The sequence below is a fragment of the Sarcophilus harrisii genome, chromosome 1 (genome assembly GCF_902635505.1).
Source record: "Sarcophilus harrisii chromosome 1, mSarHar1.11, whole genome shotgun sequence".
In the NCBI taxonomy this organism is placed as follows: Eukaryota; Metazoa; Chordata; class Mammalia; order Dasyuromorphia; family Dasyuridae; genus Sarcophilus; species Sarcophilus harrisii.
In genome coordinates this window covers 192,256,441-192,282,023 of record NC_045426.1, presented here as the reverse complement: position 1 = coordinate 192,282,023, position 25,583 = coordinate 192,256,441, and the positions used below count along the sequence as shown (strand labels likewise).

The following is a 25,583-nucleotide window of genomic DNA, read 5'->3' as shown; positions in this document are numbered from 1 at the left end:
TGAGGAAAGCCAGACAGCTTTTTCTAACATTGAGTCTTAATTTACTCCCAACCTTTGCTTCTGGTTCTGTACTCTGGGGCCAAAGTGGAACATATCCAAATCCTTCACTACAATAAGAGCCCTTTAAATACTAGTATGTAGGTATCCCTATTGGGATAGGTTTTTCTCCAGGCTAAACGTGTCTAGTTCCTTTAACCATATGTCATGAACTCAAGGCCCTTCACTATCTTAACTGCTCCTTTCTAGACAACTTCCAACTTAACAATAGATTGTTTTAGACCCTGGTGTCCAGAGCTGAACCTCCAGATGAGATCTGACAAAGATAGATTCTAGCAAGGCTATCACCTCCCTACTTCTGGAAGCTAAGGGCCTCCTAAGGTAGCACACTTAGATCGAGTTTCCAGTCCACTGAAACACTCAGATTCTTTTCTAAACAACTGCAGTCTATGCAGATGTCCTCCATCTTATATCTGTGTAGTTGATTTTTGTATCCAACTGCAAGTCTTTATTTTTATCCCTACTGAATTTCATCTGATAAGATTCAGCTCAATGTTCTAACTTATCAACACACATATATATTTTTTAATCCTCAATCCATCATCTAATCTGTTAGAAGATAAGGGAATATATAAAGTGTCACATACTGTGCTAAAGACTCTTACAAATATTATCTAATTCAATATTAGCTATTTTTCCTAGCTTTGGGTGGTCTGAAAATCTGATGAGCCTACCATCAATGATAAATATATTAAACAGCACAGGGCCAATCAAATTCAAAGAATGGGGCCACTCTACTGGAGATTCCCCGCTACACTGATGTTAAACAATGCCTCTTTGAGTTTGGTCATCAACCAGTTCTGAATCCATGATTGTATTTTTGTCTAATCCATGTCTCTCCATCTCCTTCACAAGAAGAGTAGGGGATCTTTTATCAAAACCCTTGCAAAAATCTAAGTAATCTAGATCCCCAACATTCCCCTGATAGGTATGATAATCCTGTCAGAAAGGAAATGACCTGTTCTTGATAAAGTCATGCCAACTCATTGTAATGATCACGGCTTGTTTTGGAAGATGCTCACTGATTATTTGTCTTCTTAATAATAACATATTTTAGAATTTTCCAACAAGATCATTGGACTTAATTTTTTTAAAAAAAATCTACAGTATAATATGACAAGCACCATTGGCAGGTTAATTAGTTAGGGGGACATGTTAGGGGACATGTTAATTTGTCTCTCTATAAGTAGAGTATATTTTTAAGTGATTAGAATCTGACAACATTTGGGAATTTATCCATGCTTATGGGTTAGAAGATAGAATTATACTACTTTATTTCTTAAATGGAAAAGAATCTCTAGACTCTTTGCACACCATATATTTCAAAAATCTCTTGTCCTTTTCTGTTGAGGAGGTAGCTGTTATATCAAATTATAATGTCTTTTAAAATTTTATTCTTTTACCTTTACTTTATCCTCCATTGGCTTCTTCTCATCAGGGTCTGGTTTTCTTGGTTCAAGGGATTGAGAAAGTTCATCGTATGCATCATCAGGCCCTTCATCTTTTTGCTAAAGAATAAATACAAAAATAAAAACAAAAACACATTAACTATAGCTATATCATAGATGGGCAGCCCAACACAGAAGTGCTGGACTTTTTGTTTCCCATAAGCAAATCTTCAGAATCAACAATAAGGAGGTTCATTGGACAGAGTGCTGAACCTGGAATCGGGAAGACCTGAATTCAAGTCCATTCTCACACACTTACTAGCTGTGTGTGCTTGAGCAAGTCAACTTGATCTCCATCTACCTCATTTTCCTGTCCTGTAACAAGGGCATAGTAACAGCATCTACTTCCCCCAGTTGTGGTGAGGATCAAATGAGATATAATTTGTAAAGTGCTTAGTGCTTGGTACAGAATAGACATTTTATAAATGCTTCTTCACCTCCTCCTTCCCCTTCCCCTACCCTTGGCAGACACTTTGCCATAGTGGTCACTTGTTTTTCCAATGAAGTCCTTTACATTTTCTTCTATTTTTTCATTCTTTTGAATTTGATGGATTCTTGATGTCTCATAGAGTCATTAGCATCCACTTGCTCAATTCTAACTTTTTTCAAAAATGTATTTATTTAAAACAAAATACAAAAGAATAAAATAGAAAAAGAAAAAAAGCACTGTTTTATATATATATGCATACATATATCTATATCAGAACATCATGGAGGATACAGAATATCTTACAATAAATTTTCATTTCAAGAAGGCATACATAAAATAAGAAGACACTGTATTCAGAACTAGTCATATTTGCTTCCTTGTAGGGTTTCCTTTCCTTTTTCTACCTTCCCCAAGCAGTCTACAGTTAAGCAGTTTATACACACACACACACACACACACACACACACACACAGAGTCACATATATATGTATATATACACCTACCTACATACATACACACATATACATATGCATACATACATATAAATCTAAAACAATATCAATATGACTGACATTTAGATTTCACTCAAATCTTTTTTTATCTTTGATTTTGTTTGAGCCAATGGTTACCACCCCTACTTTTTTTTAAAAAATAAATTCTACTCCCAATCGTCATTATTGTACTTGTGTATATTTTTTATTTTCTCTTCCTGCTAACTCTTCTAGTTTACTTCTACCCATTAACTTGCCTTCTAAGAGTCACAGGTTAAGAGTAAGAGCACTGTAGACATGGAGAGACTACCTATGCAATGACATTAAGACTGAAGATGGAATGCCAATTTGGAGAATTTGGCCAAATTTAGCTATAATTTGACTGAATATGGAGTACATAAATGGTAATATAAAATAAAGTTAAAAAGGTAGGTGAGGCACTATTGGTAGACTTGTAAACTGAAGTAACTATTCTGGAAATCAACTTGGAGTCATATCCAAAGACTATAAATCTGTGCATACCCCTCTGACTTGTTGAATCTGAGATGTCTGTGGGGTATCTAAGGAAGAGGTTGATACAAGATTGGAACTCAGAAGGGAAATAAAGCCTGGATATGTAGATTTGGGAATAATATTCATGAGAGAAACATAAGTGGAGTTGATATTGGTATTGCATTTGCAATTTCTGAGTACACCCCAAGGTCTGATTTTAAAGGGAACAGTTTAATCTGTGTAATATGCATGTTGCCTCCTGCATTAGATAACGATATCCCTGAGAACAGGGATTTTTGTGCAAAAGACTCTTACAAATATTATCTAATTTAACATTAGCTATTTTTCCTAGCTTTGGGTGGTCTGAAAATCTGATGAGCCTACCATCAATGATAAATATATTAAACAGCACAGGGCCAATCAAATTCAAAGAATGGGGCCACTCCCCTGGAGATTCCCCGCTGCACTGACGTTAAACAATGCCTCTTTGAGTTTGGTCATCAACCAGTTCTGAATCCATGATTGTATTTTTGTCTAATCCATGTCTCTCCATCTCCTTCACAAGAAGAGTAGGGGATCTTTTATCAAAACCCTTGCAAAAATCTAAGTAATCTAGATCCCCAACACTCCCCTGATAGGTATGATAATCCTGTCAGAAAGGAAATGACCTGTTCTTGATAAAGTCATGCCAACTCATTGTAATGATCACGGCTTGTTTTGGTAGATGCTCATTGATCATTTGTCTTCTTAATAATAACATGTTTTAGAATTTTCCAACAAGATCATTGGACTTTATTTTTTCTAAAAAAATCTACAGTGTAATATGACAAGCACCATTGGCGGGTTAATTAGTTAGGGGGACATGTTAATTTGTCTCTCTATAAGTAGAGTATATTTTTAAGTGATTAGAATCTGACAACATTTGGGAATTTATCCATGCTTATGGGTTAGAAGATAGAATTATACTATTTTATTTCTTAAATGGAAAAGAATCTCTAGACTCTTTGCACATCATATATTTCAAAAATCTCTTGTCCTTTTCTGTTGAGGAGGTAGCTGTTATATCAAATTATAAGTGTCTTTTAAAATTTTATTCTTTTACCTTTACTTTATCCTCCATTGGCTTCTTCTCATCAGGATCTGGTTTTCTTGGTTCAGGGGATTGAGAAAGTTCATCGTATGCATCATCAGGCCCTTCATCTTTTTGCTAAAAAGTAAACACAAAAATAAAAACAAAAACACATTAACTATAGCTATATCATAGATGGGCAGCCCAACACAGAAGTGCTGGACTTTTTGTTTCCCATAAGCAAATCTTCAGAATCAACAATAAGGAGGTTCATTGGACAGAGTGCTGAACTCTTCTGCCTCTTTTCTTTTGTGAAACTAATATTCCTAGAAAACGCTGTGAAAGTAAGAAATGCAAAAGTTGTTACATTGAACCCATGGAAAACACAGGATTAGGTTCCCATTACCCCCTCAAATGGTAATCTTTTGTCAGAGATTGCTGAAAATGCATTTTCCTGAATACAATTCTTTGTAGCAAAACATTTAAAATGAGAGGGTTAGAATCAATGGTCTCTGGACTGCCCTTTTGAGTTCTGAGAGTTGCCTTTGCAGCTCTGAACTATGATCCTCTGATTTTAGAGCTAACATCAAAAAAGAAAAGAAATATAGGTACAATCACTTTTTCACCATTCCAAGAAAAACCACCACTAACCACTGGAACAAATGGGTAAAATGCAGAAATGAAAGCAAATAGAAATCCAAAATTATACATATATAACCCTACATGAATTATGGGATTGTGGATATATAGGACATTACTTATAGGACTTTATCACAATAAGTGCTCTCTAGTATCTTACTAAATAACTAGCCCTAGCAATTCAGAATTGGTAGATAATTGATCTTTTTTTAACATATTAACTGATAGACTTTTGGAAAGATTTTTGATGAGAAAACTTACTGAGGTATCAGGTGGACTTGTAGAGCACTTTGTAGGAGGTGGTATGGGATCAGTCATCACACCAACCTCAGTAAAACATTTCTTTTTTTTTTTTTTATTATTTCTAAAGGGAACAAACATAATCAAAAGGTTTACTACCAAAGGACCTCAGTTACAGGAAATTTAAAAAATGATGGTGAAAGTTTTTCTTTCTTTTTTTCCCCATCAGATTGTTTTTTTTTAATTTTATGTTTTCCTCAAGTACATATTAAAACAATTTTTAACTAAAAGTTTTAGTTCCTAATTCTATCTAACTCTCTCTCCCTCTTTCTTGTCTCCTTCTCTGAGATAGTGAGAAATGCAACATAGGTTATACATGTGCAATTATATAAAACAGTACAGTATCATTCATTTTGTATAAAAAGATTTGAACAACAAAAAGAAAGTGAAAAATATCTTTCAATCCGCGTGTACATAACATCAATTCACTTTCTGAAAGTGAATTGCATGTTTCATCATGATTCCTTTAGGACTGTCTTGGATTACTGCAATGCTGAGAATAGCTAAGTCATTTACAGTTCTTTATCATACAATAATTGCTGTTACAATGTGTAATGTTGTCCTGATCGTGTTTCACTTCACTTTGCATCAGTTTATATAAGTTTTTTTAAAATCCTGCTCATCATTTCTTATAGCACAATAATATTCCATCACAATTAGATACCACAGCTTGTTTAGCCATTCCCCAAATGATAAATATCCCCTTGATGTCCAATTCTTAGTCATCCCCAAAACAGCTGCTATATCTTTGTACAAATAGATCCTCCCTCCACCTTTTCTTTTTGAGCTTTTTGGAATGCAGACCTAGTAATGATATTGGCTGGATCAAAGCACAGTTTCATAGTCCTTTGGGCATAGTTCCAAATTGCTCTCCAGAATCACTGGATCAATTCACAACTTCATCAACAGTGAATTAGCATCCCAGTTTTTTCACATCCTCCCAACATTCAACATCTACAATTTTCCTTTTTTGTTATATTAATCAATCTGATAGGGGTGAGGCGGTATCTCAAGAGTTGTTTTAATTTGCATTTCTCTAATAGTGATTTTAAGCATTTTTTCATATGAGTGTAGATTTGTCTTCAAGCTTCCTGTTACATCCTATGACTATTTATTAATGATTTATATTCTGATAAATTTGACTTAGTTCTTATATATATTTGAAAAATGAGTTCTTTATCAGAGATACTTGATATAATTCCCCCTTTCCCCTTTCCTGTTTTGATTGCATTGGTTTTGTTTGTGCAAAAACTTTTACATTTTTTATAATCAAAATTTATCTATCTTACATTTTGAAATGTTCTCTATATCTTGTTTGGTCAAAAATTTTTACCTTATCTATAGCTCTGATGGGTAAACTATTCTATGTTCTATTTTCCTTTATGTCTAAATCACATATTCATTTTAACCTAGTTTCTCACATACTGTTTTCAATTTTTCCTAGCAGTTTTTGCCAGATAATGAGTTTTATATCAAAGGCTTGGATCTCTGGTTTATCATATCCTAGACGACTATGATAATTTATTATAATGGATTGTGTACTTAATGTATTGCATTTACCTACCATTCTATTTCTTAGTCAGTATCAGAGTGTTTCAATGATTATTACTTTATAAAAGAGTTGAGATCTGGTATGGATAGACTACCTTCCTTCACATTTTTTAAATCAGCTTCCTTGATATCCTTGACTTTCTGTTCTTCCAGATGAATTTTGTCGTTTTTTTCCTAGCTCTACAAAATAATTTTTTGGTAGCTTGATTGGTATGACATGGAATAAATAGATTAATTTAGGTAGAATTATCACTGAATTACATTAGCTCAGCCTACCCATAAGCAATTAATGTTTTTCTAATTGTTTATATCTGACCTTGTGTGAAAAGTATATTTTAATTGTGTTCATATAGTTTCTGGGTTTGTCTTATGAGGGAGATTCCCAAGTATTTTATATTGTCTACAATTATTTTAAATGAAATATTTCTTTTTATCTCTTGTTGCTGGACTTTGTTGGTAATATTTAGAAATGCTGATGATTTATGTGGTGTTTACATGCTAAAATTGTTAATTATTTAAACTAGTTTTTTAGGTGATTCTCTAATATTCTCAAAATATAATAACATATCATCTGCACAGTGACAGTTTTGTTTCTTTATTGTCTATTCCAATTCAATTTCTTTTTCTTTTCTTACTACTATAGGCAGTATTTCCAGTACAATATTGAAGAGGTGATAATGGGTATCCTTGCTTCACCACTGATTATATTTGAGAAGGCTTCACAGATAATGATTGCTAATGGTTTTAGATAAATATTACTTATCATTTTAAGGTAAGCTTCATTTATTCCTATGCTCTCTATTGCTTTTTTTTTTTTTTTTTTTTTTAATTTGGAATTTTTTTTTTTTTAATTTTTTTTATTTATTTATTTAATAGCCTTTAATTTACAGGATATATACATGGGTAACTTTACAGCATTAACAATTGCCAAACCTCTTGTTCCAATTTTTCACCTCTTACCCCCCCCCACCCCCTCCCCTAGATGGCAGGATGACCAGTAGATGTTAAATATATTAAAATATAACTTAGATACACAATAAGTATACATGACCAAAACATTATTTTGCTGTACAAAAAGAATCAGACTCTGAATTATTGTACAATTAGCTTGTGAAGGAAATCAAAGATGCAGGTGTGCATAAATATAGGGACTGGGAATTCAATGTAATGGTTTTTAGTCATCTCCCAGAGTTCTTTTTCTGGGTATAGTTAGTTCAGTTCATTACTGCTCCATTAGAAATGATTTGGTTGATCTTGTTGCTGAGGATGGCCTGATCCATCAGGACTAGTCATCATCTAGTATTGTTGTCTCTCTATTGCTTTTAATAGGAATGGGTATTGCATTTTATTAAAGGCTTTTTCTGCTTCTATTGAGATAATCTTATGATTTCTATTAGTTTTCTTATTGATATAGTCAATTATGTTGACAGTTTTCTGAATATTGAACTAGTCCTTCATTTCTCTTATAAATGTCATCTAATCATTACACAACTCTGATTGGTTAAGAGGACAAAAGAAAATAATGTTATGTTGGAGGGAGAGTAGGAAAACTGGGACACTAATGTTTTGTTGGTGAAGTTGTAAACTGATTCAACCATTATGGAAAGCAATATGGAATTATGCCCAAAGGGCTATCAGACTGTCAATACCCTTTGATCCAGCAGTGTTTCTATTAGGTCTATTCCAAAGAAGTCACAAAAAAAAAAAAAAAAGGAAAGAGAACGCATGTGGGCAAAAATGTTTATAGCAGCCCTTTTTGTAGTAGTAAGGAACTGGAAATCAAGTAGCTGTTCAGTTGGAGAATAGCTGAATAGTTATGGTATATGAATGTTCTGTATGAAATGAACAGCAGGATGATTTCAGAGAAGCCTAGGGAGACTTACATGAACTAATGCTAAGTGAAGTGAGAAGAACCAAGAGATCATTGTACATCGCAATAGCAAGATTATATGATGATCAATTCTGATGGATGTGGCTCTTTTGAACAGCAAGGTGATTCAGTCCAGTTCCAATGACCTGACAGAGAGAATCACCTGTACCCAGAGAGAAGACTGTGGGGACTGAATGTGGATCACAACATAGTATTTTTGCTCTTTTTTGTTGTTTGTTTGCATTTTATTTTCTTTCCCACTTTTTTCTTTTTGATCTGATTTTTCTTGTGCAGCATGGTAATTGTGTTAATATGTATAGAAGAACTGCAACTTGTTTAACATATATTGAATTACTTGCATTAAGTAAATTGGATAACTTTGTATTAAGGGCTGGGAATAGGGGGAAGAGAGGGAGAAAAAAATTGGAACACAAAGTTTTGCAAAGATGAATGTTGAAAATTAAGCCTATGCTTTGAAAATAAAAAGCCTTAAAAATTATATATATATATATATTTTTTTCTCCTGTAACATTTAATTTATTCAAAAAATTTAGATGTATAACATTTGGTACATAAATGTTTAGTATTTATTCACTGTCTATGATACCTTTCAGTAAGAAACTGTATCCTTCCTTATATTTTAAAACTAGATTTCTTTATTTTTGCTTTGTCTGAGATCATAATTACTTAGCCCTACTTTCTTTGCATTAGCTGAAGCATAATAGATTCTCTAATCCCTTAAGCTGTATGTGTATGTGTGTATGTGCCTCTACTTCAGATGTGTTTCATATAAACAATATACTGTGGAATTCTGGATTTTAATCCATTCTGCTATCTGCCTTCATTTTAGGGATAGATTCATCCCATTCACATTTATGGCTATAACTAGAATACACTACATAAATAGCATATGCTATTTTCCCTTGTTTATCCTTCTCTCTCTCACCTTCACCTTGTGTTATATATCTGATCATTGCCTCCCCTAATCTGCCACCCCTTCTATCAGTCCTCCACTCTCACACATCTTCTCTTATCCCTATCTCTATTTCCTTATTGATAAGCTGATTTCTCTATGCAACCGAGTGTGTATGTTATTCCCTCTTTGAGCCAATTCTGATGACAGTAAGGGTCAAGATTTGTCCATCCTAACACCTATCTTCTCTTCCATTATGATACCTCTTTCTTGTTTTATGTAAGAAAATTTACCCCATTCTCTCTCCCCCTTTCCTTTTTCTCCCACTGCAATCTTCTTTCTCACTACTTTATTTTATATTTGGGATATTATTCCATAAAAAATACTTTACATCCAAATAATATGTCCACAAATCTTCCTCAAATTGCCCTTATAGTAATACATTTTTTAAGAGCTATAAATATTATCTTACCATATAGGAATATGTACCTTTTAACCTTATTGAATCTTTTATGTTATCTTTCTTGTTTCTTTTTACCTTTTTATGTTTTTTTTCTTGTGGCTTGTATTTGGAGATCAATTTTTAAAATTTTAGCTTTGCTTTTTTAATTAGGAATGTTTGAAAGTCCTCTATTTTGGAAAATATCTATTTTTCCTCCTAAAGGATTATACTCAGTTTTACTGGGTAAGTGATTATTGGTAATAATCTTAATGCCTTTGTCTTCTGGACTATCATCTTTTAAGCCCTATAGTTCTTCAATGTGGAAGGTGCCAAATTCTATGTAATCATGATTGTGGTTCTGCAATATTTGAACTGTTTCTCTTTGGCTGCTTGCAGTACTTTCTCTTTCTCCTAGAAGCTCTCAAATTTAGTTAGGACATTCTGGGAGTTTTCATTTTAGGATGCCTTTCAAGTGATGATTGCTTAATTGTTTCATTGTTTTAGTTTGTCTTCTGGTTGTAAGCTAATAGAACAGTTTTGCTAGAAACTTTCTTGAAAAATGTTGCCCAGCTGTTGTTGTTGTTGAAATTGTGCCTTTCAGGTAGTCCAATAAATCTTAAATGATCTCTCTGGAACTATTTTCCAGATCATTTATTTGTTTTTTCTGTTTGTTTGTTTTTTGTTTTTTCAATGAGAAATTTCACACTTTTTTTTCACCTTTTTCTTTTTCTTTTCATCATATCTTGATGTCCCATAAAGTCAGCTTCCATTTGTCCAATTCTAATTTTTTGAGGAGTTATTTGCTTTGGTTAGCTTTTGTGCCTCCTTTTCCATTTAGCCAATTCTATTTTTTAAGGAGTTATTTTCTTTGGTGAATTTTTGCCTATCTTTTTTCATGATACTGACTTTTTTTCCATATTTCTCTCTCATTACTTTCATGTCTTTTCCCAATTCTTTTACTTCTCTAATTGTTTTATTAAAATCCATTTTAAGCTCTTGCAGGAGCTCTTTTTGGGCCTGAGACCAAATTACATTTTTTACATGTAGTCATTTTGACACTTGTGCTTTCCTAAGTTCATGTTTTGATCTTCTTTGTCACCAGAGTAATCTTCTGTAGTCAATTTTTTTGGTTCATTTTCCTGCCTATTTTCTGACTTGGCATTTTTTATGTGCGAGTTGGGTTCTGTTGTGGCCTTGTCCCAGGCTTCCTATGCTGGGACCCAGTATCTTGCTGCCAGCTTTCTCTGGGCACCAGGGCCTAGCAGCTGCCTTGTACTGGAACTAGGCCTCCTTGTTGGCCTCCCCTGGGCTGCCTCAGTGGTAGGGCCTCACTCCTGGGTATGGAGACAGGGCTTCTCGGTTGGTTGTCCCTGGGGTAAGGACCTTGCTATGTGCTTGGCCCAAGGAGCTTATGGGTGGGGCCTCACTCCTGGTTAGCAGCGGGGGTGAGGCCTCTCTGTGGCTTGTGTTGGGGGGGAGCTGCTAGGCTGCCCACACTGCTAGCTTGCGGGAGGACTGACCTCACTCCTTGGCAAGTCCCCCACTGTGAGGCTGCTCTAACTTCCTTCCCTCTTACCCAGTAACACAGAGCTAAGCTGGCAAGCTTGTCTGCCTGCTCCTAGCTTAGTTTGGAGGGGGTTTTCATGTAGTTTGAAGGGGAATTTGGGAGGCTCCAGGGCATACCCTTCTCAATCTTGGCACCAGAACACATTCAATAAGTTAACAAGTTCTGATATTTCTACAGACTCCATAACACTTCCCATATGTATTGCTTTCTCTCCCAGTCCTCACCACTTCTCATCTGAGTCACTGAAATAGCTTCCTGACTGGGCTCCATGTCAGGTCTCTTCCTTCTTCAGTCCACTCTCCAAAAGGCCACCAAGATAAGTACCAGCCTAACTAGATCATCTCCACCTAAATAAACTTTTGTGGCCACAAGCTTCTCGGTTGGGCATTTACAACCCTTTACAAGCCACCTCCAATCTACCAGGCTCACAGCCTCCTTAGCCTAGACAAACTGATCTTGTGGCTTTCCCTCACATGCCACTAAAGCGGCCTTCACTCCATCCCGTACCTGAAATGCTCTCCCTTTCCACACCTGAATCTGAGACCTCCACAAGAGGCCTTCCTTGAACACCCTAGGTAGTGATGATCCTTTCCCTATTCCCACCAACCTTGTCTTCTGAATTCTCTCTTATGTGTATGTATTGCCTTCTCTGACAGTACACATACTCTTTTATATTGGGTTATCCGATTTTCATTTTTGTATGCCTGCTACTTAGCATAGTTTTAGCAGATAGTGGAACTTATTAACTGCTTGTTGGTTAGTGGACAGGATAATGGATAATTCCAACAATATACAGACCTTGCCACACATAAAATTCATCCTCTATTCTGTAGTTTCTAAATTTGAACTATAGACTATATATCTCTATGACATGGTCCTATTTTTTAAAAAATGATTAGGCTGGGGGCAGCTAGGTGGTGCAGTGGATAGAGCCCTGAAGTCAAGAGGACCGGAGTTCAAATTTGATCTCAGACACTTAACACTTCTAGCTGTGTGACCCTGAGCAAATCACTTAACCCCAATTCTCTCAGCCAAAAAAAAAAAAAATTTGATTAGGCCTATTAAAACAAGATAGCCATACTAATATTTACTAAGTTCACTTTAGGAAGTAGTGAGAATTCTCCCTGGTTAGTAATTCCCGAGAGTCAGAAAGATGCCTGACAATGATGACAGAAGTTATGTCACCATACCATATAATATTCATACTTGTTAAGACAAGTTTTAATGAAGACCATGCACATTTGGAATAATTCCTCAGCTGATAAACCTTTTTCACCTTATTCTGTCTTATTAGTCAGGTTTCTCTGTTCTCTCTGTTCATATGCCACATTACCAAGGGCTGGCTGATGGTGCAGTGCCCTCAAACTACTCAGTCAAACACAATCACAGGAATATTCGCTGGTAAATAAATTCTTTGGGGATGATCTTCAGTAAAATGCAAATGTAAACTTCTCCCAGTAGTCTCAACATCTTCCAAGACCAAAGTATTTATATTTATCTCAAAAATTTAGAGCACAGTTTCTTAATTTTATGTGTGCTGTGGACCCTTCTGCCAACTAGTTGATCTGGTGAAATCTTTGAACCTCTCTCAGAATATTATAAATGCAGGAGCAGCTAAGTGGCATAGTGGATAGAGCACCAGCCCTGAAGTCAGGAGGACTTGAGTTCAAATTTGACCTCAGACACTTAACACTTCCTAGTTGTGTGACCCTGGGCAAGTCACTTAACCCCAATTGTCTCAGAAAAAAAAGTATATTATAAATGCACAGAATATCTAAGGAAACCAATTATGTTGAAATATAGTTATCAAAATATTTTAAAAAACCAAGTTACATACACCTGATTTAGAATAAGATGATCAATAAGAGTGAGCAATATTTTACAATGCATAATTTTTTTAAATGGAAGATTTTATTCTTTTCCTCTTTTCTTTGCAAAGCCCAGGATTATTCCCCCAACCCAAAGTTTCAAGAAGAATAGTTTAAAAGTCATGGTCAAGGTCTGAAACATCTCCATTAAAAGTAAAGAAGTAAAAAAGAAATTGAAAAACTTACATGTGCTGCAGATACTGCAGCTTGGGTTACAGGTGCTTTGGAAGATGAAAAGCTCTCTGACAAAGCATCTAGGATATCACCTTCACTCATAGGCTGCAGAAATCAGGAAAAGAATCCACAAAGTTCATAGCTCATTGTGATGAACTTCCATGCTACTCTAATCATTTAGATGTCATTCAAAGTACAAGCGAAAAACTGTGCCAACTCCAGGCTTATCCTATTCTGACCCAAACAAAGTAGTTTACTTACCAAAACTTTTTCTCTTTGTTTTTTCTCAAGCAGTTTTTTTTCTTCACACTGTAGTAAAAAAACAATGAAGAAAGTCATTTTTGCATTTTGTCATTAGCATAAAATTTCCTAAGCATTCCAATAATTCATAAGTGCTCATTAGAAAGTCATTTAATCAATAAACATTTATTAGGTATCACTAGGTGGCAAGAATCGAGCTAAGAATTGGAATACAAAAAGAGGCAAAAAGGTAGTCCCTACCCTCAAGGAACTTTACAATCTAACAGAAGAGACAATGGGAAAACAACACTCCAATATATATAGAATAAAAAGGAAATAATGAAGAAGGCAGTAGGATTAAGAAGAGTTGGGAAAAGTTTCCCATAGAAGATGGGAAGATGGGATTTTAGTTGGGACTTAAAAGAAGCCAGAAAAGTCAGCAGGAAGAGATGAGAAGGAAGAGAATTTCAAGGACAGGGAGATAGTTAAAGAATAGTACAGTGGGAAGGAGTCAGTTTACAAAAATTCTCTCTTCTTTAGTGTCCTCAATTCTTAGTTTCACTTTAATTTTTGCTTAATAGGTATTAGAAACTTGTTCTGGGCCTCCTGCATGTGCCAGGCCTAGGACGACAACTCAAGAAAACAAGTTAAGTTGGCTTCAGAGCAACAGAACTATCTTTGGGGTTTGATCAGCTTAGAGGAAGAAAGGCACAATTGCTGACATCATATCCTGACTTCCTGAGTATATAAAAAGGCAGAAGATGGTTCAATTCTTTGGTGCTTAATTGAAGACCTATAGTGGGCATCTCAGAGGCATGAGAGTTGGCTCAATTCAATTATCTCAGTGTCCTCAATGTGTGTGTGCAAATACACATATATTCATACATGCACACACACATGCATATATATGTGTGTGTATGTATGTATACACATACTATATATACATATATATATATAAAGACATACACATTTATACATACATATATATGTCTATATCTCTCTCATCATATTTATCTATTTCCTTGTCCCTTAACAAGCAAATCTCCTTTTGTTAACTGTTAAATGACTTGTGAGTATTCAATTTCATTTCAATCTTGGAGGCTTGAGCCACGCTACAATATATGATAATCATAACATCTCCTCAAATGTTAAAATCAATTTTGAAAAGCAATTTGAGGCTTAAAAATCAGACTATAGGCAAACCACACAATTATTTTAGCACATGTCACCCAGTAGGTAAAAGGGCAAAATAGGCATAGCATTTTGGGCTCTTTTGAAAAAGATTTCTAAATATTTCAGTGAAACAAAATGATAAATTATATTCAAGATTAGAGCCAACTCTAACTGGAGCTGATTGTAAATTTTCAGCATGTAAATTTATACCTCAGAAATCCATTACGATAGGCTACAAGTCAGCGCTTACTTTACTGCTATTACTATATATGTTATTATATAGCTTTATTGCTATTACTATAGATGATATACTATAGACCTAAAAACTATTATCTTTGCTGCTTTTAATCTGTATTCAGGAGGGATTGTTTCCTCTTCTTCACCAATTTTTTTCCTCTTTTCTTCTTTGAATATCTCCTGAAGGAAAGTCCTCTATCATTTTCATTGTGCATTTCATATGTGTGGATTTGTTTGTTTATTGGTTTGTATCTATGTATGTGTATTCACTGAACCAAGTAGATGAAATTTGACTTGATGAAAATTCCTTTAGGTTATCACCTATATATGATCAGGATTATGAATAATAGATTTAGTACTAGAAGACACCTTAGAAGAGAACAGACTCCAACCCACTCAGTTAAAAGATGAAGAAGCTAAAGATTACAGAGGTCAATTATTGATCCAGCCCAGGGTGATAAAATTCTTAAGTGTCTGAGATGGAATTTGGACTCCAAGTCTTCCTGACTCCAAGCCCAGCACTCAATCCAATATACTATATACTTCTCTTTCACAGTCAACATTTATATTTTTTGGAGATATGTCCTGAATAAGCACCAAGGTCAGATCATTGCCACTAAGTGGCCACTAGATGTGCCCCAAGGTAGGTACCAACTACTTCTTTTTTTTTTTTTAACCCAGTGTAAAAGTGCAAATAGTGAGTGCCACCCATTTAAAATGTAGACTTTCTGCAAAAATCAAAATGATGAGACTTTTAAAGGCCACTTTTAAATAGGGTATATAAAGTGGACAAAAATGGTACAGAGTGATGGGTACATTATCTGTACTGTTGGATAATCCATTCATGTATTTACATGAATTTACCCAAATCGAGTAAGCATCAATAGTATAGGTAAGTATTTTAAACAGAAACATTCTTAGGCATGCTTTATGGGTGATACAAAAGCATATTTTTTGGAGGGAAAAGGGAAGAAGAAGATGGACTTGGATCCTCATTACCTTTCCTTTATCCACTGAAGGTTTCTTTTCCTCTGGATCTATTTCGTTCTTTGGTAGATTGCCAGCTAAAGCTTCCAAATCATCATCTGATACTTGTTCCTTTTAAAGACACATAAGAAAGAACACTAGTTTATCACTGTTTCAAAAAAAAACATTCATGAAAATAAATATTCATCTTGGGCACAATTCATCAAGTAATCTAAAAGCCTGGGATGAAAAAAAATCCATGTTTCAGAAGTAGACATTGAAATCATCAGAGGCTCTGTATATGACACTGCATTCACATTAATAGTTGGGCAACTGGTGGCATGTGTTAAAAGGTGTTTGGCCACTGTCATAAAGTACAACGCAGAAAAATGAGAAGACAGGAGCAGAAACTATTTTTCTTAAGTTTATCTTTTGCTTGTACAGAAAAAAATTCAAACCATTCGTAAAAGGCAGGGAGACCTATCTTCCTCCCGCAGAAACCCCAGAAGGAAAGTTCCTTGAAATACTTCCAATGGTCCAGGCATAGGAATATATGGAAGAAAAAAAAGGGAACAGGAAAGCTTGGGACTTATGTAACTCCTAAGCCTGCCCCGACAAGGATGAATTCTAAAAACCAACTAGAATGCAACAGGCTATCTTTCTAAACTATCTAAACTAGAAAGACTGACTCTACTAGCTGTGAGAGACCAGGCAAGGTTTTTCTGGGCCTCAGTTTCCTTATCTGTAAAATGAAAGATCTGGACTTGACCCATAGGGCCCATTCCAGATCTATCGCTATTATCCCAAGACTTATCTTCACTTAACCCGCCTCCTTATGCTCTGGTTCCCCCAACCAATGAGATACCACACAAAAATGATACATTATATGTGAAAACATTAATTTTTAATGATCTTAGATACAAAAGAAATGGTGCAAACTTTGTTGTTATTTGGTGACCTGACACTGCAAGGGACACTAAATGGTTGACCAAATTGCTACCCCTATTAAACAGTTTTGATAACTCTCAGGATCATAGGAATACAGATTTGGGACTGAAACCTTAGAGATCTTCTAATACAATCCCTTAACTTGGCAGATGATTAATCTGAAGCTCAAGGTATTTAAATGACTTGATCAAGGTCATATGGTGGTAGCTAGTAGCAGGGATACGATTTGACCCTATTTTCTGACAAAAAAGCCCAACACCCTTTTTACTGTATTATATTATAAACATTATAAACATGCACTAGAACTACAAACTATAAAGGTGCATAGGGCTTGGAACTGGGAAGATTCATCTTCATGAGTTCAAATTTGACCTCAGACATAGACTAGCTGTATGACCCTGGACAAGTCACTTTACTCTGCCTCAGTTTCCTCCTCTGTAAAATGAGCTGGAGAAGGAAATGGCACAAACAACTCCAGTTATCTTGGGGTCACAAAGATTTGGACAGGACTGAAACAAACTGAATACTTTTGTCATGGATCAATAACTAAAGACTAGACTGTATGCAGCAATTGGGGAAAAAAGTAGAAAAGTAGTTGTTTTAAATTGTTTCAGGTTACTCCCCCTTTGTGAAAAATTATTCCTATGATTTGACTGCCAGTGCATTTACAGAGCCATTTTTTTGACATAGAAAAAATGAGAACATTGAACTGTTTGGAGAACAACAAATAGTGATAGAGGAAGGGAATAGGGCCAGGCTGAGGGCCATTCATCCCCAAGGAGCTAAAGAAACAAAAGTTTTCAAAGGTGTCCAAAATGATAATTAGATAAAAGTAGCCCGAATCTCAAAGACAAGATATGTACAGGATAAATTGGAGATATTTTATAGAAGAAGGCATTAAGAATAAGACAATCATGAAAGACTTCTTGCAGAATTTTAACTGAGACTTGAAGAAGGATGAGAAGCAGAGTTGAGGAAGAAGAGTTTCAGGTATGGGGAATATCCAAGGGAAATACCTGGACTAGGGAGATGAAACATCTTTTGAGAGGAAGAGGAAGGAGGACAGTACCTCTGGATCTCAGAGTGCATGGCAAGGAGTAAGGTGGAAAATAGTTGTAAAGGTAGAAAAAGGACTTTTTATAAAGTTATATAGGGCTTTAAAAGCCAAACAGAGGATTTTATATTAGATGCTGGAGGCAAAAAGGCCACTAGAGGAAAGGTGTGTGTGCATGTGTATGTGATGTGTGTTGCATGCAAGTGTGTGTGGTATGTGTGTGTGCATATGTGCATGTGTGTGTGCATGCTGTGTGTGGTATATGTGCGTGTGTGCGTGTGTGTGACCCTGAGGGTCAGAGAGCATCAGAATAGAACAATACAGCTGTGAATATCTGGGAGCACTGCTGTTATGAATAAGTGATCACATGTTCAGAGGGCCTCTCAGGAAAGCAGGCAGTGCTTTAAGGGTTACTCACGGGCTTTGGTGCAGGCTTTTGAGGGACTTCCTGAACAACGCACATGCGAGTTTTGGAAACAACTTCTTTCACAGGAGCATGGACTGGAGTCTCAGATTTCTAAAGGAAGAAACAGATATAATAAACTAAAGTGAAAAGATATGGTTAGCAAGACAGATATGTGTGTATCAAAAATACCTACCACAAGCATTATACAGGAAGAAAATTAAATGCCTTTAATTGCCCAAAACTGAATTGGGTGTATTCTAAACTTCTTCCAGCTACCATTCATAGCACATCTTATTTATCTATGGAACATAATTTTGAATGAATTATTTTAGTTGCAGGAATGTCACTGGTAGATAAAGGAAAAGAAGAAACATTCAGAAAAAGCTAAGACTGAAAAAAGTGAGGGAAATGATGGCATAAATGGGATTTTTGTCAATCATTTCAAGCTTAAATAGCCTATGCCTTATTACTATAGAAAGGAATACATTAGCACTTAAAACAAGAGATTTAAAACATTTTCAACTTACTTTTGCTTTATCACTTGGTTTAGGTTGTTTTCCTTGAGGTTTAGGGCTTTCAAAATCTTTGGATAATTCATCCACAAGTTTGGATTCACTCATAGGCTGCAATGCAAAAAGAAAATTATATAATATAAAATTACTTGGGTTAGCTGAGTGAATAGAAATCATTTTGGTAGAATTAGTTTTCTTTCTGGAAATTCACTGAAATCCATTTGTAATCTATGAAACCAATTTGCCCAAATCAAATACTAAATCTATAATCTGATTCCCTCAGGAAATATGTCTTATCAATATCTCTTATTTTTATTATTCAGTTGCTCAGTCGTGTCTGATTCTTTGTGACCAATTGGGGTTTTCTTGGCAAAGATACTGGAGTGGTCTGCTATTTCCTTTTCCAGTTCATTTTACAGGTGAGGAAACTGAGGCAAACAGGATAAACTGACTTGCCCAGGGTCACACAGTTAAGATAGCCTCAGATACCATATTTGAACTCAGCTTTTCTTAACATCAGGTCCACCATCCCACCTAGATGTCCTCCTGTCATAGCCACTAAATTTTATTGAAGTTCTTAAAATGGGAACTTTACTATTTTATTGATATAAGATAAAGACATTAAAGAATAGCTCTAATGTTAATACATTATTATAGAAAATTCAGTAATTGATTTTGTCATTTAGTCAAACATTTCCTAGACACATGTTACTAAAGAATTTTTACCAAATAATAAACTTGGTCTTATTGAAAGCTTGAAGCTTTTTTTTATTATAGCTTTTTATTTACAAGATATATACATAGGTAATTTTTCAGCATTGATGACTGCAAATCCTTTTGTTCCAACTTTTTCCCTCCTTCCCCTACCCCTTCCCTCAGATGGCAGGTTGGCCAATACATGTTAAATATGTTAAAATATAAGTTAAATATAATATATGTATACATGTCCAAATAGTTATTTTGCTGTATAAAAAGAGTCAGACTTTGAAATAGTATACAATTAGCCCGTGAAGGAAATCAAAAGTAGGACATAAATAGAAGGATTGGGAATTCTATGTAGTGGTTCATAGTCATCCCCCAGAGTTCTTTCCCTGGGTATATTGAAGTTTTGTTTTTTTTTTTTTTATTGTGTCAATCTTTCCCAAAAACTCTCTTTGAGAAAAATAAAACAAAATTTTTAAATAAGAATTTTGTGGAGCCCAGAATTATATTCTAAATTTAATAATAACAACTGGTTAACACCCCCCCCCCAGGAGCATATATTCTTAGTCTAAGTCTCATGTCAATTATATCTAGAATAATGCGGAGATATCTCTCCTTTCACTTACTCTAATATAGTTCTAATTTTAAAGAAGGCTTCTTCTTCCTATTAGGACTCCTCACAATTCATGGGGGCTTTGGATGGGGGCTTACACATTTATAAATTTTGTCTTTTATATCATTTCTTCATACTATGCCTGTAGGTTCCATGAGCAGAGACTGATTCATTTAAACTTTTTTTTAAAAAAATCTATGCTTTTTTTTTTTTTTAACTCAATTCTTTGGATAATTTAAGGGAAAATGAGTTTTGTGCCTACTTAATCCAAATGAAAATACGTATAGGGGATATCAATTCCCCTCAAGGTCAGTGGCAACAAAAGAGAAGAAGCCCTTATAGAAAGATCTGTATTGTTGGTCTTTCAGAGAGTGACCCAAAAACTCAAGTTTAAGGTTCACAGCACTCAGCTATCGCTGCTAGTGCCTTCTTTCTGTTTTTTTTTTTTCCCTTAGAAAAACTATTAGTGTCAGACTACTGACTAGCTTTGTGATGTTAAAGAAGGTATCTTAATTTCTCTGAATCTCATATTCCTTATTTATAAAATAGAGATTGGATTAGTTGACTGATAACATCTCATTCAGCTCTAAGAATCTATGATTCAATCTGGTAGTCCAGCATAAGTTCAAAGAAAATTGATCTAGTGATTCTGTTGTTTTTGTTAAAAGAAAAAATTTATCTGAGCAAAAATATAGTTAAATTTTGAATACTTAAAAAAAATACAAATAATTTCCACGTCTAATGAGTGTGGAATGTCTGCACAAATTTTGATATGCTAATCTGTTAACACAGTTTGATTATGTCACTTCCCCCCTCACCCAAGAAATTCTATAGGGACTTCCAGTTTCATCTAAAAACAAATGTGTTGTTCAGTTGTGTTTGACCCTTCATAATCCCTTCTGGTATTTTCTTGGCAAAGATACTGGAATGGCTTGCTCTTTCAGTTCATTTGTCAGATGAGGTAACTGAGGCAAACAAGGTTAATGACTTGCCCAGGATCATATAATTAGTAAGTATCTGAGGCCAGACTTGAACTCAGGAGGATAAGTCTTCTTGACTTTAGGCCTGGCACTCTATCTACTGCATCACCTAGCTGCCTCCCAGAAACAAATACAATTAGCCTAATTGCTATTACTCATGGACAATATTCCATATTCCACTTCCATGTACTCCTTGTCTTACCTGCATCTGTTAGGGTTCCCAGTTCCCTTCAAAACTCAGATCATAAGTCATTTCTTACATGAGGCCTTTCCTGATGCTAATCCACTACTCTCCACTTTACTCAATATTTGCCTGAAATATACTTTGTACTTATTTATATGTGTACTTTTTTTTCAAAAAAACAAAACAAAACATGACATAGTATAAGATCTTTAAAAGTAGAGACTGTTGCTTTTGCATTCCCTAACACCTTGCATCACAGACACATGGTTACGGCTTAATCATTTGGGCACTGACTACTATTTCCACAAAATTACACATCTGAATACAAAGTAATATGAGCAGAACTATGAAAGTGATGGGATTAACCTACTCTGACTATACTGCCTATATTTAGATAAACAAAAGATAATCAAATGTTACAAAGTTCTGGGGATAATGATATAACCAAGATCTCTCTTATAGATCTCCACATTAAAGAAGACTAACTGTGGATACCTGGTTCAGTGCAGTGTTCATAACACATTCATGTGGTATGTAGATGTCAAACCATACAGACAATACCAGGTGTGCCATAAATTCTCAACTTATACTCAACATTTCCTTTGCAAGGGAGAAAAAGTATCAGTTTGAGAGTATTCATTTCCTAACCTTGGGTTTTTCTTCAGGCTTTGGTAATAGAGGTTTCCCATCTTTATCCTGCAAATAAAATGGAAAATGGTTTTTGTTTTGTTATATTATCATACTGACAATTTTATCTTCTTTAGACAGCTCATGGCCAGAAGCAAGATTATAGACATAGTGAGAGCAGATTTTATTGTTCCATATCTAATTTGTATTTCAACTCAATCAGTATATGAGGGAAGCTATAAAAAAGAGGTTTATAACAGGTTGCAACAAAATAAAGTTTGTGTATAAGCTGGTAGTAGCTACAAGATACCAACAGTAAAGCTATATGTAGAGAATTTCCATTCTTTTTTTAAAAAAATTAAGAAGTGGCTTTATTTAAAATAAAGCCAATAAGGATGTTTACCTCTAGCAGCATTCAAGTGAAAAAGAAAACAAATACATTAGAGAAGGGCCTTGAATTCACATCTTATGTAGATTGGTTGAAGGAAATGGGGAGAAGACTTGAGAAGAATGGGAAGGCATGATAGTGGTTGTCTGGTATTTGGCAAACCACACAAACATTTGCAAAAGATGTGAGATGCGAAACTTCAGGTATGAGGGGAAAGAACTCAGGCTGTTTAGTTTTACTAGTCTTTATATCAATATTGGTTTTATAATTACGCTACCATAAAATGAGCCAACAAAACATAAGCAAATTCTTTAATAAGCATAAGTGTTTATTTTCCACACAATGTCTATTTGTATTACTTCAAAGGGAAATTTTTTAAATCAATTACAGAAATCTGACTTTTCCCCATGGCCAAGCATAGAGATTCTACCTTCTACCATAAGGCTGTATACCCAATGAACCTAACCTTCCCAGGAATAGAAAGAAGTAATTCACAAATTTAGCATAGTACTTAATGGCCAGAATACCATCAAACTGGCAAGGCTGGTGACAGATTACCTTGAAGAGCAGTTGTTAATATTCCCTGAAAGTTAATTTTAAGGAATCATCATGACTTGAAGGTGTTCAGTAGCACATACATATGGGGAAAGTTTTTTGGTACCCTATGACATTACCATTGCTGGTTTTAAGTGGTAGTCAGCTGGGAGGGTATCTTCACGTTCACCACATTTCTTTAGTCTTTCTTCTTTGGATTTTACCTGATGAAAGAGTAGAAAAGAAGTGTTATGACTATTTTAATATACTTATTTAACCTATTCAGTAAAACAAAATCCTAAACAAACAACATACATAAATTGAATGAAATCACATATACTCCATAACTATTTCTGAAATAATACATAAAAAGAGAAAGAAAATTCCTTCAAAGTGGTAGCAGCTTTTGTAAAACTAGCCTCTAGTTCAGAATATCCAGAACCTAGATGAGGTGAGCAGTTGAGATGTAACTAATTATACAAAGAAGCACTGGATTTTTCAGAGAATTTCTATTGTTTGGTCTTAAAAACAAATTTGCATTTAAGGAAAATATATTTTCAGAGGATTTTAACATCTCTTGCATCTATCTTCTTTTCACTAACATGGCCATCACCCTCGATCATGTCTTTAACCCATTTTATTTAAACTCAACAGCCTCCTAACTGATCTCCTTGCCCCAGGCAGATTCCTGCTGGTATATACTCCACACAGTTGCCAAAGTAATTTCTCTAAAGCCTATGGCTGAACATGTCACTCTCCCCTGCTCAATAAACTCCAATGGTTTTCAATTACTGCCAACACCACTTTCCATTAAAAATCTTTTACAATCTGACTCCAATTTACATTCCCCGCTTTAATATTAATAATAATAGAAATTCCTGTTTTTTGATATTCTACAATCTGTTCATGCCATTTTTCATATGGAAATACTACATAAAAAGAAACTGAAAAGGGGAGGGCAGAGGTTACCTAGCATTTAGGCTTAATGAAGACCAAAGGAGTAAGCCTGGGTAGGAAATGAAGAAATAGCTAACCTGTATCTTCCTTAAATGGAAGATCTTTACCCCCAACCCAGGTCAGGGGTTATTGATGAGGTATAAGGGACCTGGTCTTGAAAGCTGAATCAGACACTTAATGCCTATTGCCCTGGGCAAGTAACATACCTCTTATTGAATCTTCACTTCCCTCTTCTGAAAAATGAATATATCAATACAACCACAGGGCTTTTGCAAGAAAAGAACTGTGAAAACCTTCAAGAGCTACAAAAATTTGAGTTATTTACTACTTTCTCTGGATCTCATTTTCCTCATTTTCAAAGATGACCTGATGATCGCTAACATCTCTTCCAACTCTAAATCCCATGGGATTTTGGGGGGACATTTGTTTGTCATATAGATTATACGCTTTCTCTTCATGAGGATCAGTTGTAACAGCTCCATAGAGCAAATGGAGAAGCTTTCAATTTCTTTTCAGGGATTCATGAAGTTCTAGGAAAAGACATTAGAGTCATTAAAAGTTCTCTGGTGTAACCTCCTGACCCTAATCCATTATGAGGTCTCCCTTAGCACTTATATTAAAAGAATACTTACACCTCATGTTAATCTTTTCAAACTTTTCCCTTCCCTATTATCTCATTTAATCCAGACTGTGAATCACTTGTGAAACTGATAATAAAATAATAAATAAAAAAATTGGTTAATGGTGAGATGCTATTTCAGGTTTTCTCTACTCTACTAGTTTGACTTATTTCCATTATAATTCCTTCTGCCACACTACTATTATTCACTTGGCTATTCTTGATTAAGATGCACCAGTGAGTTCATATACTACTATTTCTCATCATTTCCCAAAAAGTCCTTTCCCAAAATGATGTCCTTTAAAATAGGGAACACTAGGTTTGTTGACTGACATGACTCTTGGTGCTTAGGACATCTAAAGATTGGTTGAAGATTAGACTGAAGGAGAGGAGTTTCCCAATCTGGATATAATATTTCCCTCTCCCTATTTCCTGGTTTAGATAGGATGATAGTGAGAGCATAGAAATCTTGGGAATAGGGTCCTCTGCCCCTCTGGAAAGACAATTAGATTCCTGGTGATGGGCCCTATACCACCCCTTTCACTACTTTCCAATATGGCATCCAAGACAACTACCGTATTCCAGAATGCATTCCCTGTTAACTGAATTGAATATACTCTACAGAAAACATTCCCGTTATCCATCATGGTGACAAAGAAACACAGGGTAGTGGACAGAACACTGGACTGGTAATCAGATCCAGCTTCAAATGCAGGCTTTGCCTGTAACTAGCTATGTGGCTAGTGACTTGGGGATAAATTGATTTCCAACATGGGTTGTGTTTTCCTTATCTGTCAAATATGGAAATAAATAGAATTGTAAATGTTAGAATTGGTAGGACTTTCAAGATTAACGAGTTCAACGCCCTCATTTGACAGAGGAGGAAACAGAGGCCCAGAAGGACCAACTAACTTAGTGGAGGTCTCGCAGACAAAGCAGGGACTAGAACTCCAATCTCCTAACTGCTAACTATGTTCACTAACTGCCATGGTTACTATGTAATGCTGCTTCTCTATTATCTGTTCCAACTCTCACATACTTTGTGAACATTTTGGTTAATTAAATCCTCTAAACAAGGGGTTACAGCAGGCTTACACACACAAAGGAGTACACAGACACCCCCACCCACCAT

At 35.2% G+C, this 25,583-nt stretch overlaps 1 protein-coding gene across 17 annotated transcripts in view; it reads right to left on the bottom strand.

Moving 5' to 3' along the window:
* CAST (calpastatin) overlaps positions 1 to 25,583 on the bottom strand; it is a 135,464-nt gene that overhangs the window by 9,185 nt on the left and 100,696 nt on the right. For 14 of the 17 annotated variants that reach the window (XM_031967942.1, XM_031967949.1, XM_031967975.1 and 11 more), the window contains 9 exons: positions 23,016 to 23,099; positions 21,975 to 22,022; positions 18,863 to 18,958; positions 18,348 to 18,446; positions 15,961 to 16,059; positions 13,573 to 13,620; positions 13,324 to 13,416; positions 4,021 to 4,125; positions 1,461 to 1,565 (listed from right to left, as the gene is read on the bottom strand). In XM_031967942.1, the coding sequence (XP_031823802.1) occupies positions 1,461 to 1,565; positions 4,021 to 4,125; positions 13,324 to 13,416; positions 13,573 to 13,620; positions 15,961 to 16,059; positions 18,348 to 18,446; positions 18,863 to 18,958; positions 21,975 to 22,022; positions 23,016 to 23,099 (777 nt within the window). The remainder of the gene's footprint in view (positions 1 to 1,460; positions 1,566 to 4,020; positions 4,126 to 13,323; positions 13,417 to 13,572; positions 13,621 to 15,960; positions 16,060 to 18,347; positions 18,447 to 18,862; positions 18,959 to 21,974; positions 22,023 to 23,015; positions 23,100 to 25,583) is intronic. The other 3 variants (XM_031968004.1, XM_031968020.1, XM_031967997.1) reach the window with 2 other exon arrangements.